Raw genomic sequence first — 16,409 nt, 5'->3', positions numbered from 1 at the left:
TTTTAATGTTAACAAAATGGAATGATAATCTGAAATTTGAAATGGGGAACAATGAATCATCATCACCTTGGGGCAAAAGAAGACGTAAAATCGGAAGGAATCTGAATGGTGTCCGCCCACTTTCTGGAATCCAAATAGAGCTTTGAGATCTTACCAGCTACGCGGCTCATATTGGGCCTCTTATTCGGATCATTATCCACGCAATCCAACGCTATTCGGGTCAACTTCTCCGCCACCGCCACCGGAAACGAATCCTTCAGCCGCCTATCCACCCATTGTCTCAGTCTCCCCTCGATCTCCGACTCGTCTTTGCCACCGCCTTCCACCGCATGTCTCGCCGTGTCCACAACCAAAATCTTAATATGATTCCCCTTTTCTTTATCGTACTTGTACCTTACGGGCTCTTCACCTGATAACAACTCCAAAATCACAACGCCGAATGCGTATACGTCGGATTTCTGTGTTGCCAGACCACGGAACTCTGGCCCCATGTATCCTTTAGTTCCTTCGAATCGCATAGCTCGACTGTCCGATCTCGTTAAATTCTTTGGCGGTGAGGATTCCGGCGAAACTACCTCACTGATCTCGTGGCCGATTTTCTCCTCTTTTACAAATTTTGGCTCGATCACCGTCTCTCCGCACAACTCCGCCGTGCCAAAGTGGCAGATCTTGGCGTTGAACGATGGCTCCGTCACAATCACGCTACTGGATTTCACATATTTATGTACTAAATTGATTTTTAAGCCGGCATTATTGTGAATATAATCCAAACCAGAGGCTAAATCCGTCGCGATTTGCATCCGTGACATCCAGGTGGATAACACAGTAAAATCAGGATTTCTCTTATTACGCAAACAATCAGCTAGGTTCCCGCCGGGCATGAAGTCGTAAGCTAGGTAAATGTAATCGCCTGAAATCGACGCTCCAAGTAGCTTAATTATACTCATGTGATGGCTTCTGTATATAACAGATAACTTCTCTCTCAATTCAGAATCCTTTATCGGACGGCGAAACTTCCTTTGAAAGACCACCACCTCCTTGCCGCGTAGAGAACACCGCCACGACGGCGACGAAGAAGAAGAGGAAAACCGTTTTGCTAGAAAATTATTAGTAGCGGAACGAATCTCTGAAACATCGTAGATATGAGTGTCTTCCGGCAACGAATTACGGAGGCTGGAGAGCGATGTTCGGGTGGAAACCGAAGCTTCAGCGGTTGCAATTGAGCTATCGAGCCTATAACTGGAGCCAGTACCAGTACCAGTGCCATCGCCATAGCTGTAGCTAGTGCTTGTAAGATTAGTCGACGAGGGATAGCGACCTGTTTGAGATTTACTGGATGTTCGAGTTGGAGTTGCCATGGTGGTGGTTCTAGAACTCCTCCTCCTTGTGCTACTGGGTTCATCTGCGTTCACCGCCATTTTGGTTCTACACATATGCTGATGAGATCAGAGAGGCAAATTAATGGGTGGGGGAAGAATTGGGAAGTGTTGAAAATTGGGTTTGTGGAGGAGAGAGTAATGGACAGAGACAGGAGTCCCTCTTCCTCCGATAGTCACCATTAAAGCCATGCGACACCCGTGTGGAATCAACATTTCTAATTAATTTAGGTTTTTTTAATAAAAAATTAAAATTTAAGGTAGCATTTGATACACAGACTGAACTGGATAGGACAACACAAGACTAAATTGTCTGTCTTATGTTTGGTACAATTTGGATTCAGAAAAAAAAATAAAGTATTTGATGTGTTTAGTTTGTAGGAATTGAAATAAAATTGATTAAAAGAAAAAAAAGGTATGATTTTGAAACAGCAAATTTTATTCCTATTTGTAGGGTTTAATATTATTAAAAATATACTATTTTAATTTATGATTTTAAATCTAATTTTAAAATAATTAAAATTTTGTATTTGCATTTTATTGAATCTCATTCTAAATTTTGGCTCTCTTTGTCATGTTGTCGACACTGCAACAAGATTACAATTATAACAAAAACAATTTTGTGCGTGCATCTTTTTTATTTTACTTTTATATTTCATTTTTTTCTTAAATCAATTTTTAATACGTAAAACCACATTTATTATTTACAAATTAATTAAAAATAATTAATATATTATAATTTTTTATTTACACTTTTTGTATTATTAATATATACAAATGTATTAAAAATGTAAATACAACATAAGTATAATTTTATTTACAATGAAAAAAAAAAATCAATGTTATAAATATAGGGGTCTAATCAAATGAGAACTAATTAGTTTTTGTTAACCGTGAACTCCTATCTCAATAAGAAATCAATAGAAAATTTATAATTTTGGTAATTTTGAATTAAAATTTTACTGCATGGACATTTTAAGTATTTTATATTCTCTCTCCGTCCACCATCCTTCGATGATACCACAGTGGTATTACAATACATCTATATGTGTTTGAGTATTACATTGAGGTCGTTTATGTCGGAGATGTAACACAGTGGTATCACAATGCATCGTATATGTGTTTGGGTATCACACGGTGTCTTTTGTTTAACATAGTCAATACTTTTAGGCATTACAGTGGTATCACCAGAGACGGTGGATGGGGGACGGAGAGAGAAGAGAGGAAAGAAAATACCTAAAATGTCCTTGCATTAAAACTTTAATTCAAAATTATAAATTTCCTAATTTATCTATTGGTTTGTAGTTCAAATTAGATCTCACGGTTACCATAAACTAGTCGGTTCTCCCTTGAATGTGATCCTATATACATATATAGGGTTGGGTTCACATGTGATACGGTTGTTTTCGTGAGACACGATTTTTACACTTGAAACTTCACAACAAAATATTGTGAATGTAACAAAAACCGAATCTTCACAGCAAAAACACTGTGAAGGTTACCTTTGCTGTAAAGTCTTAAATGTAAAAATCGTGTCTCAATTGTCTCATGAAAACAATTTTGCCTMACATGATACCAAGTTTACACACACACACATATATACATATATATATATATATAGGGTTGGGTTCACGTGAGACCAGCCTGTTTTCGTGAGACCTGTGAGACCACATTTTTACACATAACCTTCACAACAAAAACACTGTGAAAGTTTAAAAAAAGTCGAACCTTCACAGCAAAAACACTGTGAAGGTTTTAAAAAGTCACCTTCACATCATTTTGCTGTGAAGTTTCAAGTGTAAAATATTGGTCTCACGGGTCTCACGAAAACAGGCTGGTCTCACATGATCCCAAGTCTATATATATATATATATATATATATATATATATATATATATATATATATCAACAAAATAATTATAATAAATAATAATATAGATAATTTATAATAGTGATTCGACAAAAAAAATCTCATAATATGTTCTAATAAACAGAAAGTTATAGCAATCAACGCCAAGTCTTCTCCCTAATTAACTATTGTCCCTTTTCTAGTCTTTTCTCTCGATATATTTCAGTTCTTCACCAGTTTTCTACATCTGAAAACAAATTTAATCGTTTAACGTGATTCTCAATATCCTCGATTTGACGCATATATAGGTTTATTTCTTTATTGCCAGTGCATAATTTTTCCAATTGTTTGATGAGGATGATGAAAAACTTATTGGCAAATTACCAAAGATATGTTGCGTGGTTCTTTTTATGCCATAATTTGTTGGTGGGCACCTTGTCCTTGTAGTGTAACCTATTTATTACTCAACATTTAATTTACAGGAAGATGTCTTTATTTCTTGGTTGTTGCAACATAATATTTCTACCAACGGTAATAAATGCATTTTTAGCTCCCATAAATCTTGTATTATTACATATTGTGCTATTGTGTGTGTTCAAACGTTACGTGTATGTTAGTCAACAAATGTTAGTTTCTAATAAATGGGCGTGGATCTGTTTAACGCGGTAAATCTCTACTATAATCTTGCGTGGTCAACTTATGAATGGAAACAATAAGGGAATAGACGTTGAAGCTTCGAGATCATATCTGACAAATACGTAGACTTATTTCTATCATTTTTGTTTATAAAAAAACATTAAATAATTCAAAGGGTTAAATGGTAAATTTTGACATTCATATTATTCATACGTAGTTTTCAAATTATACATATCTTATATTAATAGAAATCGAAGATTTATCGAATCATATCCTTGAGTCGAATGATGCTAAATCATACAATTTATCCTTCGTTAATTAGTAAGAAATGATGTTTCACATCATGGTCATTATGAACAACGTAAATTGTCAAACATATTCACAGATGTAAACTACATGTTCGCTTGTCATTTCAAATCCCTTTTTTTAAGGGTCAGATACTAGCTTAAACTTAAGTATTCGTCCATGACCCTAACGATGTTAAGACTCTACTCATGTGCTATTCACGTGAAGGCATTTTGGTAAAAGGCATTCTAAATGTGGGGTAAGAGAAAAAGCATCACGGTTATTGATACCAGAGGTGTGCAGAAAACCAACCGATCCAATTGGAACCGACTGATTCAATTAGAACCGACCGATCATGATTGGATATCCAATTGTAACTGGATCGAATTGGATTTAAATTTCAACATCCAATTTGGATTGGTCGGTTATTGAATGACCGTCTAAATCTGACCAAAACCGAACCGGACCAATTTAAATTTCAGCTGATTTTATTTAAATAGTTTTGACCTTCAAAATTGAAGCGGCGCAGACATCGTTGACATAACCTGGGTCCTCGTCCAACTTTGTGAATTGTGATGAATCATCATTGACCTTTCTTTATCCACTCCACTTTTCTAAAAAGTCAACTCAAATAAATAAAAAGGCAATTCCTCATATTCTTTAATTCTATTTTGTCAATAATACCTAATTAATAAATTATTAATAATATTACTAACGAGCAAATGAATTTGTAAATGTATTTTAAAAAATAAATTCCAAAAAATTCCACTCGTATTATCATATTACGTTTGAATTTTCTATTTATTTTTTTAAGCACGTTTCTTTAGTTCAACATATTATACAACAATCGAATTCATATTTGTTCAACATGTTATATAATAATCGAATTAAAATCGTTTAATGTAGTTTGAACATTCAAATGACAGCTATCAAAAATCTGACCAAATGTAAAAGTATTTGACTATATTTTATTCGCTTAATCTTGTTTAACGGTTATTTTCTAAAACTAATTAACTTGAAATAAAAATAAAAAAAACAGAATTTAGTTTTTAGTTTTAATAACGAAATCTTAAAATAAATAAAAAACATAAATTAGTTGACCCAAACCACGTTTTAAATTGACGATCAATCAAAGGCCCATTTGTAATTTGGGTCGTCTAACGGGCCAAAACGAATTGCTTGCATACGAATACTTCTCGTGACTGAGCCCAAATCAAAAGGCTCTATGGGCCAACATAAAGGTTGTTTGCTTTTTATTCTATATCATTTAAGGGCTGCTTGACAGTTGCTGAATGATTTGACGTAGAATGGTTAAGTAGTCATAATGCTTAAGAGACTGTACGATATAGTACTGAATGAAATATGGTTGTTTGATAATTGTTCTGAACGATAGAAAATTACTATTTTAACCTTCTATATGATTTATATTAAATAAAATATGATAGTTTGAATTAGTAAATTACTTAGCATATAACTTTGCAAATATAAACTACAAAAATAACATATAAATTTCAATACATCACATTGCAAATAAAAATCAGAACACTTGATATTACTTGATCAAAACACAATATCAATTTGAAAAAAGAAAACATACATTTTTTGTTGATGATCTTGGTAAGAAAAATGGATGTGTACTACCAGAACTACTTTGAGAGTACAACGAACTGAAACAAAGCATGAATAAGAACCCTAAATTAAATTTTCATCAAAAAAAAAAAGTTAAACAGTGAGTGATGGTGTAAAATTTTTGAAACTATTCGACAACAATAACATGTGTAATTGGACATCGAATCTACAAAACTAGAATAAAAATGGCAAGATCGATTGGGGGGATGATATATGGGAGGAACGATGCATGGGAGGAGAAGTTGGAAGGAGACGTGGGAAGGGCAAAAATGGAACAAGTTAGGATATGAATAATTTACTAAAGCCCTAGACGCAAAATCGCTAAGAGTCTCTTGTCACCATTAAGAGGATACAAAAAAATTGCCAAAAACTTTTTGCGTCTGACTGATTAAGAGATCAGCTCTGAATGGAACCATTTATAGCTAAACAAACAGGCCCTAAGACATGTATGGTTAAGTTGTCTGTCTAAATAAGTATATTTGATTGAGTGACAAGAGATCGTTGAATTTGTGGGGGGTAAAGAGAGAGGGTTGGATCATTTTCGGATGCATTTATGACATTAATTTGTTTAATGCGGCTTAATTAGTACAGGGAGAGGTCCTGGCTTAAGCCATAAATTCATTATGGCTTGATGGCTTAACGATTGAGCCATAGATTGTATGGATGAGCGATCAAGCCGTCTAAAGCCGTCTAGACTATTAAATTGTAAGTTTACTACCCCTACTTGGTTTCGGTCTATCATGTTTCAAACGTGATTGAATTTGTGTTGTGAACTATAGGTTAGATTTAACTTGGTGTGTACCATCAGTAAAATGAGAATTAAATTTTTAATTTAAAATATGAAACTGACAATTAATGGAGATCAACGATTTTTAAATATTTGAATATTTTTTATCTGTTGGTTTTATATGATTACATGTGAAGGTTTAAAATTTTATAGTAAGTAATAAGTTGTGAACTTTAAGTTTTAAAATTGATAAACAAGTATAAATTTGTAATAATGACATTTAATAATGATGAGTGTTTGGCATATTCAAATTATTTAAGAATTGTCATCATATTTGTTTGTGCTGTAGATATTATTAAAATGGTTATTCAAAAGTTAAATAATCATATGGCTAATAAAAGCATTTTTAACGTTTTTCTTATAATAAAGAAAATCAATTTTTTATTTTTTATTATGCTTTAACCCTTTTCCGATCTTGTAATCTAAACGGAGAATAATGAAGAATTCTCTAAATTTTTCGTTCATCCCACTAATAAAAGTTGAATTAATATCATTATATACATACACATACATTTTTAAAATGTATTGGGATCGTAAAATTATATAAATATTTAAATAATGTAATTAATGATAAAATCTCTAAAGTAGAGAATTTGTTGGAGTTGATTATTATTTATTTTAATGATTTTGACTTTTATTTCTCTATTTTAGAGAAATTATAGAGAAGTTGTTGAAGATGCTATAACATTTAAAGGTCGTTCGTTTATGAGTGAGAATTTACATTTTAATTTATTTTAGCGGGTAAAATTTTTGTCAATCAAAACGGTGTCGTTGTACACTAATGTATTTGGTAATGTTAATCGGGTAACACTGTCAGTCCTTGTCATCGTTGTTAACGAGTAAGATTTTGGATAATTATCATGTATATTCAGTAAGCAGTTACTAAGATTTGTACTAATAGTTGAGTTTGTAAAAGAATTTGTATATATATTGTAACATCTCGGGCAATCATACCGATATTGTCTGTTTTGTCCACACATTGAACTCACAATTTTAAAACATGTATGATAAAAGAGATATCTACCCCCCACCCTAATAAACCAACCTTAATTCCCCTCTTCAACCGATGTGAGATCTTACATGTACATATGAGGGGAGGTTTAATGATAACAATAACCATATAACATAATACGAAAATAGTCAAATCACGTGTGATTTACACTAACACTCAACACAATGGTATACGGACGACATAGTCCATGACTTCAGGCACGACCAAAGTCACATAAATCATATGTTATTTTATACATGATTTTAGTCTAAAATCACATGTTGTTTAATCGTTTTTTCATTATTTTATTTGATTACTATTCTAATACAAATTTGTACTCGATTGAAATTTAAAATTGATAATTGAAAAGGTTTGGGAGAAGCAATAGAAAATGGAGGGATGGAGGGGCCTGCTGAATTGATAACGTCATCATTTAAGATTTCTGCTTGTACCCTTCGCGCTTTGACGTTTGTTCCTTCTGCTGGTCTTTCCTAATTTAACTTTTTAATTATTATACCTTCAAAAATACATAATTTAAATCCATTAAATATAACATTTCCCATATGTTAAATATATATATTAAAATATATTTTCCACGTATGATAATTGCCTTATCACATTAAAATACAATAAGTTACATTTTATTTGAAATAAAATATATATTTAAAACAGTAATTATTGATTAAATTAAATCATATATAAAAACATTTAAAAAGAAATTCTGAAGCCATATGTTTCGGGGTGTGGATGATGTCATGTGTCACAAATTCCAAAATGTAATTGTGGGGGGGATTTTACTTGCACTGCCAAACCTACTTACATCTGACAAAAATAAATAAATTAATTAAATAAAAATAAAAATAAAAAAGAAAAAGAATAAAATAATAAGATGAAGGAAGGAGATGGGGATAGTTGATTTGATTTGATTGGTCATGAATGGTTACATCATACTTTATGATGTGTGTTGTACCCCCACACTGTTTTATTAGCCCTGGCCCTCCCCCCTAATTATACTCTCTCCCTTTATTTCATATAATCTCTTAAAACTTGTTAAAAATACATCAAATAAAAAAAAATTAACTGTTTGATAGTTGTTAAATGGTTTAATATAAAATAATTAATTTGATAATTGTATTTATTGTTTTTGTAAGAGAAATATGGTATGCCATTTTGAAAGTAAAAAAATAATAAAATATAGATAATTATTTAGGGTTACAAAAATAGTAAAATTATAGCCCTATGAGTAATAGGGTTTGCTTTAATTAGTATAGAATTCAGGCAGTAGAGTAGAGTTGTAAAAGCATAATCAGTCTGTCCATCACTTTCACATCCCACACCCCCGTTTTCCATGGGTGCATTTAGTTTCATTTCACTTTTCCCCCCTTTCTCTTTTCTTTTTTCACATTTACAGTCCTCCTACTTTTTTTCTTTCTTTCATAAAGCATGTTTCATTTCACTATATATCCATCTAATGTGTAAACAACAAAACCGTTGCTTTTTAACATCCAATAACATCAAGACAAATTGATAGAAATACTGTTTTCGAGGATCACAGTTATTTTTTCCGGAAATTTCTAAAATACAGCTACCTCCTCAACTAAGAAACGGGTTTACTCCAATATTCAATATTTTTTACAATAATAGAAAATAAACATAATAATGTTGACATGTACAGATGCAAACAACCTGAACGTTCAACGAATCTTTCGGAGAAATTTGTTTTTTTTAATAACCAAAACGAACATAAATTCATATTTTTGTTCGTTTAATTAAATGAACGAACATGAACGACGATCTCGTTCATTCATTTATGTTCGTTTGTTTACGTATATAAATATATTTATATATTCTGACATTAATATGTAAAATCGTTAATTAATTTAAATTTTTAGAATTCCTTTTTTGTCCCACCTAAATTTACTCCGTTTTTCATTTTCTCATGTTATTTTTAAGGAACGAAATAATGAGTAACAGTGGTTGCTTCTTACTCACTTGAGTTCTTTTAATATCTTAATGGACGAGTATAAATATGCACAAACACTCACATTTTTTTAACAAATAAAATTAATTCATTTGTTTTGTGACGTGAAATGAACGAATACAAACAAACGTCCATTCTTGATCTTTGCGGTTCCTTTACAACCCTAATGACATGACACTCAATTAAAACAAAAATGTTGAACGAAAAGAAGATGGGAAAGCAAGGGATGTAGATGGATGAAAATCAAATGATGAGGGGGCAATATGTAAAATGAGAGGGGTAGTCCGGTTCAAGTACCGGGAGGTTAATAACCAATGGGGGTCATCTTCGGTCTTTGATGAGTGGGACCCATTATCATATCCAATCAAATCCATGGATTCGGATAGCTTATCCTCATGCTATTGGTTTTTTTTTTTAACAATGTGATCTGATATTTGTTAGATTAAGAGGTTATTAGAATACAACTTCTGAATTGTTAAGAGGTAAATTTTTTTTGGTAAAAAAAGTTTGTTTCTTAATGGATCTAAAACCTTCTGAATGATTTTGTATTCTGAGTCTCATTTAATCATTAAGAGCGTTAATTTCATCATAAACAATTACCAAACAATTTTATTTTATTTTGTATTATATCATGAGAGCCTCTTAATCATTCTGCATCAAACCATTCAACAACTGTTAAACAACCCATAAATAAGCATGGTATATGTTTTTTTTTCTTTTAATCGTGGGTGTTTTCACTAATTTGTACGTATATTGACTAATGTTATTGGTTTTGAAAAATAGTTAGAAAAATCTCCGGTAACCTTGCAAGATTTGAACCGATGGTCTCTAAGAAGAATCCTCAAACACTCAAAACTTAATGAAAATAATGGACTGTTTGACAGTTGCTGAATGGTTTGCTGTAAAAGGATTAAGTGATCAGAATAATTGAAAATGTCTTGTGATCTAGTGAAAAATGAAAAATGATTGTTTGATAATTGTTCATGATGAAACTAGGGTGTTGAAATGGTTAATGGATGCTTTAGATACAAAATTATTTGGAGAGTTTTAGAATCATTACGAGACAGATTTTTCTTGTCAAACAATTCAGAAATTGTCTTTTAATAGAACTATTCGGAGGTAAACAAACATCCCCTAAGTTATCTTTTAGAACCCCATTTGAAAAGATAATAACTAACTTATTGAAACGTTATTTTAAATAGTTTGCACTGCTTTCTTTCCTAGTTCGCTTTTAGTTATTTTTGTAACCGGTTGCTTTTTCAATAAAAATGATTATTTAAATTAATAATTTTTTTTATTTGAAACTGATTTCAAATAAAAAACAACTTGGGTAATTTTAAAAGTTAATCAATTCAATTCCTATACGAAACAATAAAGCACGTGGGCAGTATTAGAGCATGTTGTGCTCAGAAAAATAAATGGAAGAGATGTCAAGATGTGTCGACGTCTATAATATGTACCGCACTGGAAATAATATTATTTTATAACAACTTAATTATGGCCTTAACCCATTTAGAAGCCAAAAGTGTTGTGTAGGATTCGCAATCAGTACAAATTATCTATCAATACGATTAATCTGTCAGGTTGATGTTATCTCTGTTCGTTATTATAATCGTGAACGAAAAGATATGAGATCTCGTTTGATTGGACATAAAATCTATATGAAAATAATTAACTTTTTGGAAGAGAAAAAAAAAATACTTTCATTTGTAGACATCCTATGAAAAATTTCAATGTTAAAATCAATTATTTGAAATGGTGAGTGTTTTCCACATGTGCATATGGTGCATGTCCAAATCCTTTCCTTTTTGGTTACTTTTATTTTGCATATATTACATAGAAAATACCATTGCTTACTATTTTCACTATCTCTCTCTTTTATAGATTTTAGAGAAGAGAAATGATGAGAAACATAATAAGAGATCTGAACCTTTAATTATTATTAATATTATATCCATTTATGAATTGTGCGTTTTAGACGAGAATTGACCTGGTGTATCTTGGTACAGCTTATTAGTGTTGACATTCAATTATGATTGATCTAAGGTGGAGATATCTTCTTATGTTTTTCATCATAAATTCCCTTTTCACCGAAAACCAACCCATCCCTCATTCGCCTTGATTTACATGAGGGTTTTTTACTCATGTTCTATTTTTTTACTAATCAATGTTTACTGTATGAACTGCAAATCCAATTACTGTAAACATCAAGATTACAATAACATCTATAAACATGATACAAAAAAATTCCCGTGCAACCTAAATCCAAAAATTCGCGAATGTAATAAAAAAACAAAACTCTAAATCGAAACGAGATGAATAGTGAAGAACATTGTTTTCCGGGGAAGAAAAAGTCATCACCAACGGAGCTTTTCTTTTTGTAGATCTGCAAGTTCGTGTTTTTCAATGGATCATGAGAAGATTAAAGAAAAGGTCCATTTTTTTTTAGAAACAACAATTTTATTAAGAAACCGCCGAGGCTAGCAAGATGCTAGCACTTACAAAAGAGCCGTTAAAGGGCTGGTACACCAAACATTCCAATCAAGAGAATTACAAGACTTCGATCTGATTCTAATCCAATTAAAAGAAAAAAGCACAATATCCTTGTAAATTAAAAGAAAAGGTCCATTAAATGGGTGTTGTGGCTTGGTAAGCCAAACATTATGGCTCTTTCACCTTAGGGACCGTTTACTAAACACTCATTTGGTAAGTGCTTACTGGATAAATTTTCTTATCGGATGAACATGAGAAGAGTCAAGAATTTTACCGGGTAAGAGCGATGAGAATGATGGAGAGTCTTACCCGGTAAGTGAAGATGACGACTTTTACCCAAGTAAGCGCTTACTCAGTAAATTTGTTGCATTCGATATGTTTTGATGTACTAAAATCTTGCTCATCAAAATAAATCATAGTGTTGACTCTTATCGATAAGCGCTTACCGGGTAATCAATTGGGTAAACGGCTTCTTAGTTCTTCTTTGGTGGTATGGTCTATTTTGTGCGTCTTGCTGTCTCGTATTCTAATATCCTAGTTGTCGTAATTTTTAAGTGCCTTCCTCTTTTAATTCTCGGTCCCTTTCTCTCTTCTGCACCTCGCAATTTTGGGATGGGACCGGGGGGGGGGGGGGGGGTTGCCTGAATTTTGTTTGTTTTCTTCAATAAATATTGCCTTTCAAACAAAATTAAAACCACTAAAATCAACAACAGTTCATTTGTTGTGATCCCTGCAACCTAAATTCGACCACCATCTGTTTCTCCTCGACAAGATGGCTTCTAGTCATGCCCAATACATTCACCCTTACTTCAACGAACCTCCTAGTATAATGGGAAGTTATGTATGCATATATGCCACGACCTACGGACCACCAACGAATTCAATCGAACCCGTTTCTATGGAGCAATTGAATTTGATTTTAGAGGAGGAAATTTGAGATATAATAATTGCAACAAAACCATGCGCAATATTCAAAGTTAACGAAAGATTCGACATCGTGGTGTGTGTCAGGAGGTGGTTAATGTCTCGTCTTTTTCTATCCGTTGTCACTCCATATCACCAACAAAAAGAGGAAGAAGGAAACTAAAAGCGTTTGATTTGGGGCCGTAGTTTTGATACACATTCCATTGCTAATGTCTATATAATTAACACCATTTTTATATTAAAAAAAATGAAAAAAAGAGGAAACGCTCTCATGTAACGTCGCATGAGACACTGAACGAGAGATATTTTACACCCTTTAAAGAGAGAGACCAATTCTCTAACAAAACTCAAACAATAGGGAAACACTTTCGATATTAAGAGTCAAGGTATAAAAATCGTAAGCTTTTTTTATAAACCAGAGTGACATAAAGGGGTGTTTGAGATTGCTTATTTAAACTGCTTATTAACTTATTCTGGTGTGGTACCGGTAATAAGCAGTTTTTAGTGTTTGGAATGTAAAAAAGAAAAAATGTTTATATTGACGTCAAACCGATAATAAGGATTTTTTGATAAGTTACTATTTTCTAAATAATCAAATTCAACTTATTAGTTTTGGAAACCAATTTACCATTTTAACCCTAAACCAATTCCTCCTTCATCCTTCCACACAAACATAGTTCATGATCTTCACTTATAAAAATCAAAATCGACCTTCAAGTATAAGAAATCGAAATCAAACACATAAATCGACATTTACCTACAGAAATCAAAATCGACCTTCACCTACAAAAAACAGAATTCAAAATCGAAATCAACCTACAGAAATCGAAATCATAATATGCGAGAAACCCTAGTGTAATAAGAGAATGAAATGAAAATTTATAAAACGTCTTATCTAAAGGTGTTGTAATAAGTTTATATGACGTTTTTGGACATCTTAACAAGTTTTTTAGGACAATTTTAATACAAAGTGTCGCACTGACAACTTTATAGGACACTTTTGAGAAAGTGTCTTATAAACTCAATTTTTATAGGGCATTTGTTTTTATAGGACAATTTTTCAAACAGTGATCTATAAAGTTACAACATCTTTAGTTATAACACTTTATTTTTTTTTGTCCTATAAATTAAGTCCTATAAATAGGTTTATTAAGACGCTTATAATTTGAGAATGTCCTATATACCCGATTTTGTTATAGTGTTTATAATATGTTTTTATATCAAAAACATAAACATTATACATAACAATAGTTAATATATATAAGTTATTAAATCAATAAGCATTGTTACAAAAATCAACCTAAAAAAACTGTTTGGAGATGCTCCACGCTTGAGTAATTTCAATTAAGTGCGGTTTTTAAATTAAACGAGGTTCTTATAAGAACGCTATCCAATGATAGTTCGTATAAGAGCATCTCAAACAGATTATCTAAAATAGAGAAAATAGAGATTTTGTTCTCTATTTTCCTCTAACAAATTGTCTAAAATATTCTCTAAAATTGACAAAACAAGTTTTTTTTTTCCTTCCAGATTTAGAGAATTTTTCTAAAACTTGATGGAAGGTAAGAGAAATTATTATTTTTAATTCATTTTCACCAAAAAGATTAATTATTTTTTTGTAAAAAAATGCACTGGAATGATAAAACTATGTGATATTTTAATAATATAATTAATGCTAAAATCTTTAAAATAAAGAAAAGATTTTGGCTTTTGGTTTAAATAAATTATAGATAAACTGTTGGAGATGTTCCAACACTTGAATAATTTCAACATAACCCAGAAAAATCTATCTAAAAGCATCTTCAACAACTTAACTAAAATATGAAATTTTGAAAATTTAGAAAAATTACAACATAGTTGTTGGAGATTCTCTAAAAACATCTCTAATGAAATAACTCTGAATAATTTGGATTGAACTTACCTTTCATATTTTTCTAGTCAATCATTGCCAGTTTTTCAAATTTAGAACTTTTATAAAAATAACTAATCAACAAAACAGATTTTTATTGAGAACAACTCTAACTCTAACTCTAATCAAACGGTAAAACCTAATTTTTGCCCGTGATGGAACTCTAATACGACAACATCTCTATAAAACTTTTGCCGGTCAGTGAAGGAGAAAAAAAAAAATGCCAAATACAGTGTGGCCCTGTTCATACGGCAAAACCAGACTGGCCCACTTTTATTCTTTATTTTTTTACCCTTTTAGATTTTTCCTTTAATATTATTAGGTTTTTTTAACATTTATTTCGAATTGAATAATACTTAAATTGTAAATAAAAAATTGTAATGTAAAATTTATAATATATATATAGGGTTGGGTTCACGTGAGACCAAAGGTTTTTCGTGCTATCCGTAAGACCAATTTATGTTTATTGATCAACTTTATAAGCTAATAATCTAATGGTTTAAAGTTGCACGGTAGCAATTTTGTGATTATTGAAAAGTTTCGTGACAATTTTGTGATTATAAATGTCCATATTGTAAATCTAATCCAAGGATTGAGAATTGATCTTACAGGACTCACGAAAAACATTTAGTCTCACATGATCCCAAATCTTTCTCTCTCTATATATATCATATATTATTTTAACTAGATTTCATATGGATAATTTTTAAATAAGTATAAATATCACATTTAAAATGACTTAGTAACAATGAAATATGTTTTTTTATACCAAGTCCACCAATTTGATGTTTTTTAAGTCCCCGTTTTTAAATAGGATTTTGGATAATTTTTGTTGTGATGGAGCCTCCAAAAGGTAATGTTAATTGTATCATTATATATTGCTAAATGCATAATTTATACTATTTTTTAAAACAAATTTAGCAAAAGTCTTAAAGTATTAAAATTTTAAACGACCAAAATACCCTTTATACTCACTTTTTCACCTTTTCATCACCTCCTCTCTTCACATACACTCACCCCCTCACATACACTCATAATTATAATTTTAAATTTATACTTTATACCATATAATTAATTAATTAATTAATTTACTTTACGTCATTTACTTTTAAATGTTTCATTTTAAATCTTTATCAAATTAACATACATAATCGTATATCAATTAAAACATGTTTAAAAATACAATTTTATTTTAACAAGTTACACCATTATAATCGTCTCGTTAATACCTTCGAAATGAGTCCAATATTGAATAATTTTTTTTTCTTAATTATATTATTATATATACTGTGAAAAAATATTTTTAATATTTACGATTTATACTTTTATAGTTATTTATTTATATATATACTATATATTTTGTCTATACTATCTTATTAAGCAAATTTAGCAAAAGTCTTAAAGTCTTAAAATTTTAAATGACCAAAATACCCTTTATAATTACTTTTTCACTTTTTCAACCCTTCCTCTCCTTACATACACTCATAATTATAATTATAATTTTAAATTTACACTTTATACCCCTATAATTAATTAATTAATTTACTTT

General features: G+C 31.0%; 1 protein-coding gene across 1 annotated transcript; it reads right to left on the bottom strand.

Annotated features, from left to right (window-relative positions):
* On the bottom strand, nucleotides 1-1,574 carry LOC112521962 (lysM domain receptor-like kinase 3). Its single transcript, XM_025130986.1, has one exon. It carries the CDS (start codon nucleotides 1,431-1,433, stop codon nucleotides 63-65), a length of 1,371 nt encoding a protein of 456 aa, XP_024986754.1. The 5' UTR covers nucleotides 1,434-1,574; the 3' UTR covers nucleotides 1-62.
* Nucleotides 1,575-16,409: the final 14,835 nt, after the last annotated feature.

This window comes from Cynara cardunculus (genome assembly GCF_001531365.2).
Source record: "Cynara cardunculus var. scolymus isolate 2C chromosome LG 11, CcrdV1, whole genome shotgun sequence".
Taxonomy (NCBI): Eukaryota; Viridiplantae; Streptophyta; class Magnoliopsida; order Asterales; family Asteraceae; genus Cynara; species Cynara cardunculus.
Note: the sequence above shows the minus strand (reverse complement) of the source record. Positions and strands in the feature narration are given on the sequence as shown.

Excerpts from the sequence above, each read along its gene's own strand:
- LOC112521962 (XM_025130986.1), bottom strand. The coding sequence starts at position 1,433 with ATGTGTAGAACCAAAATGGCGGTGAACGCAGATGAACCCAGTAGCACA.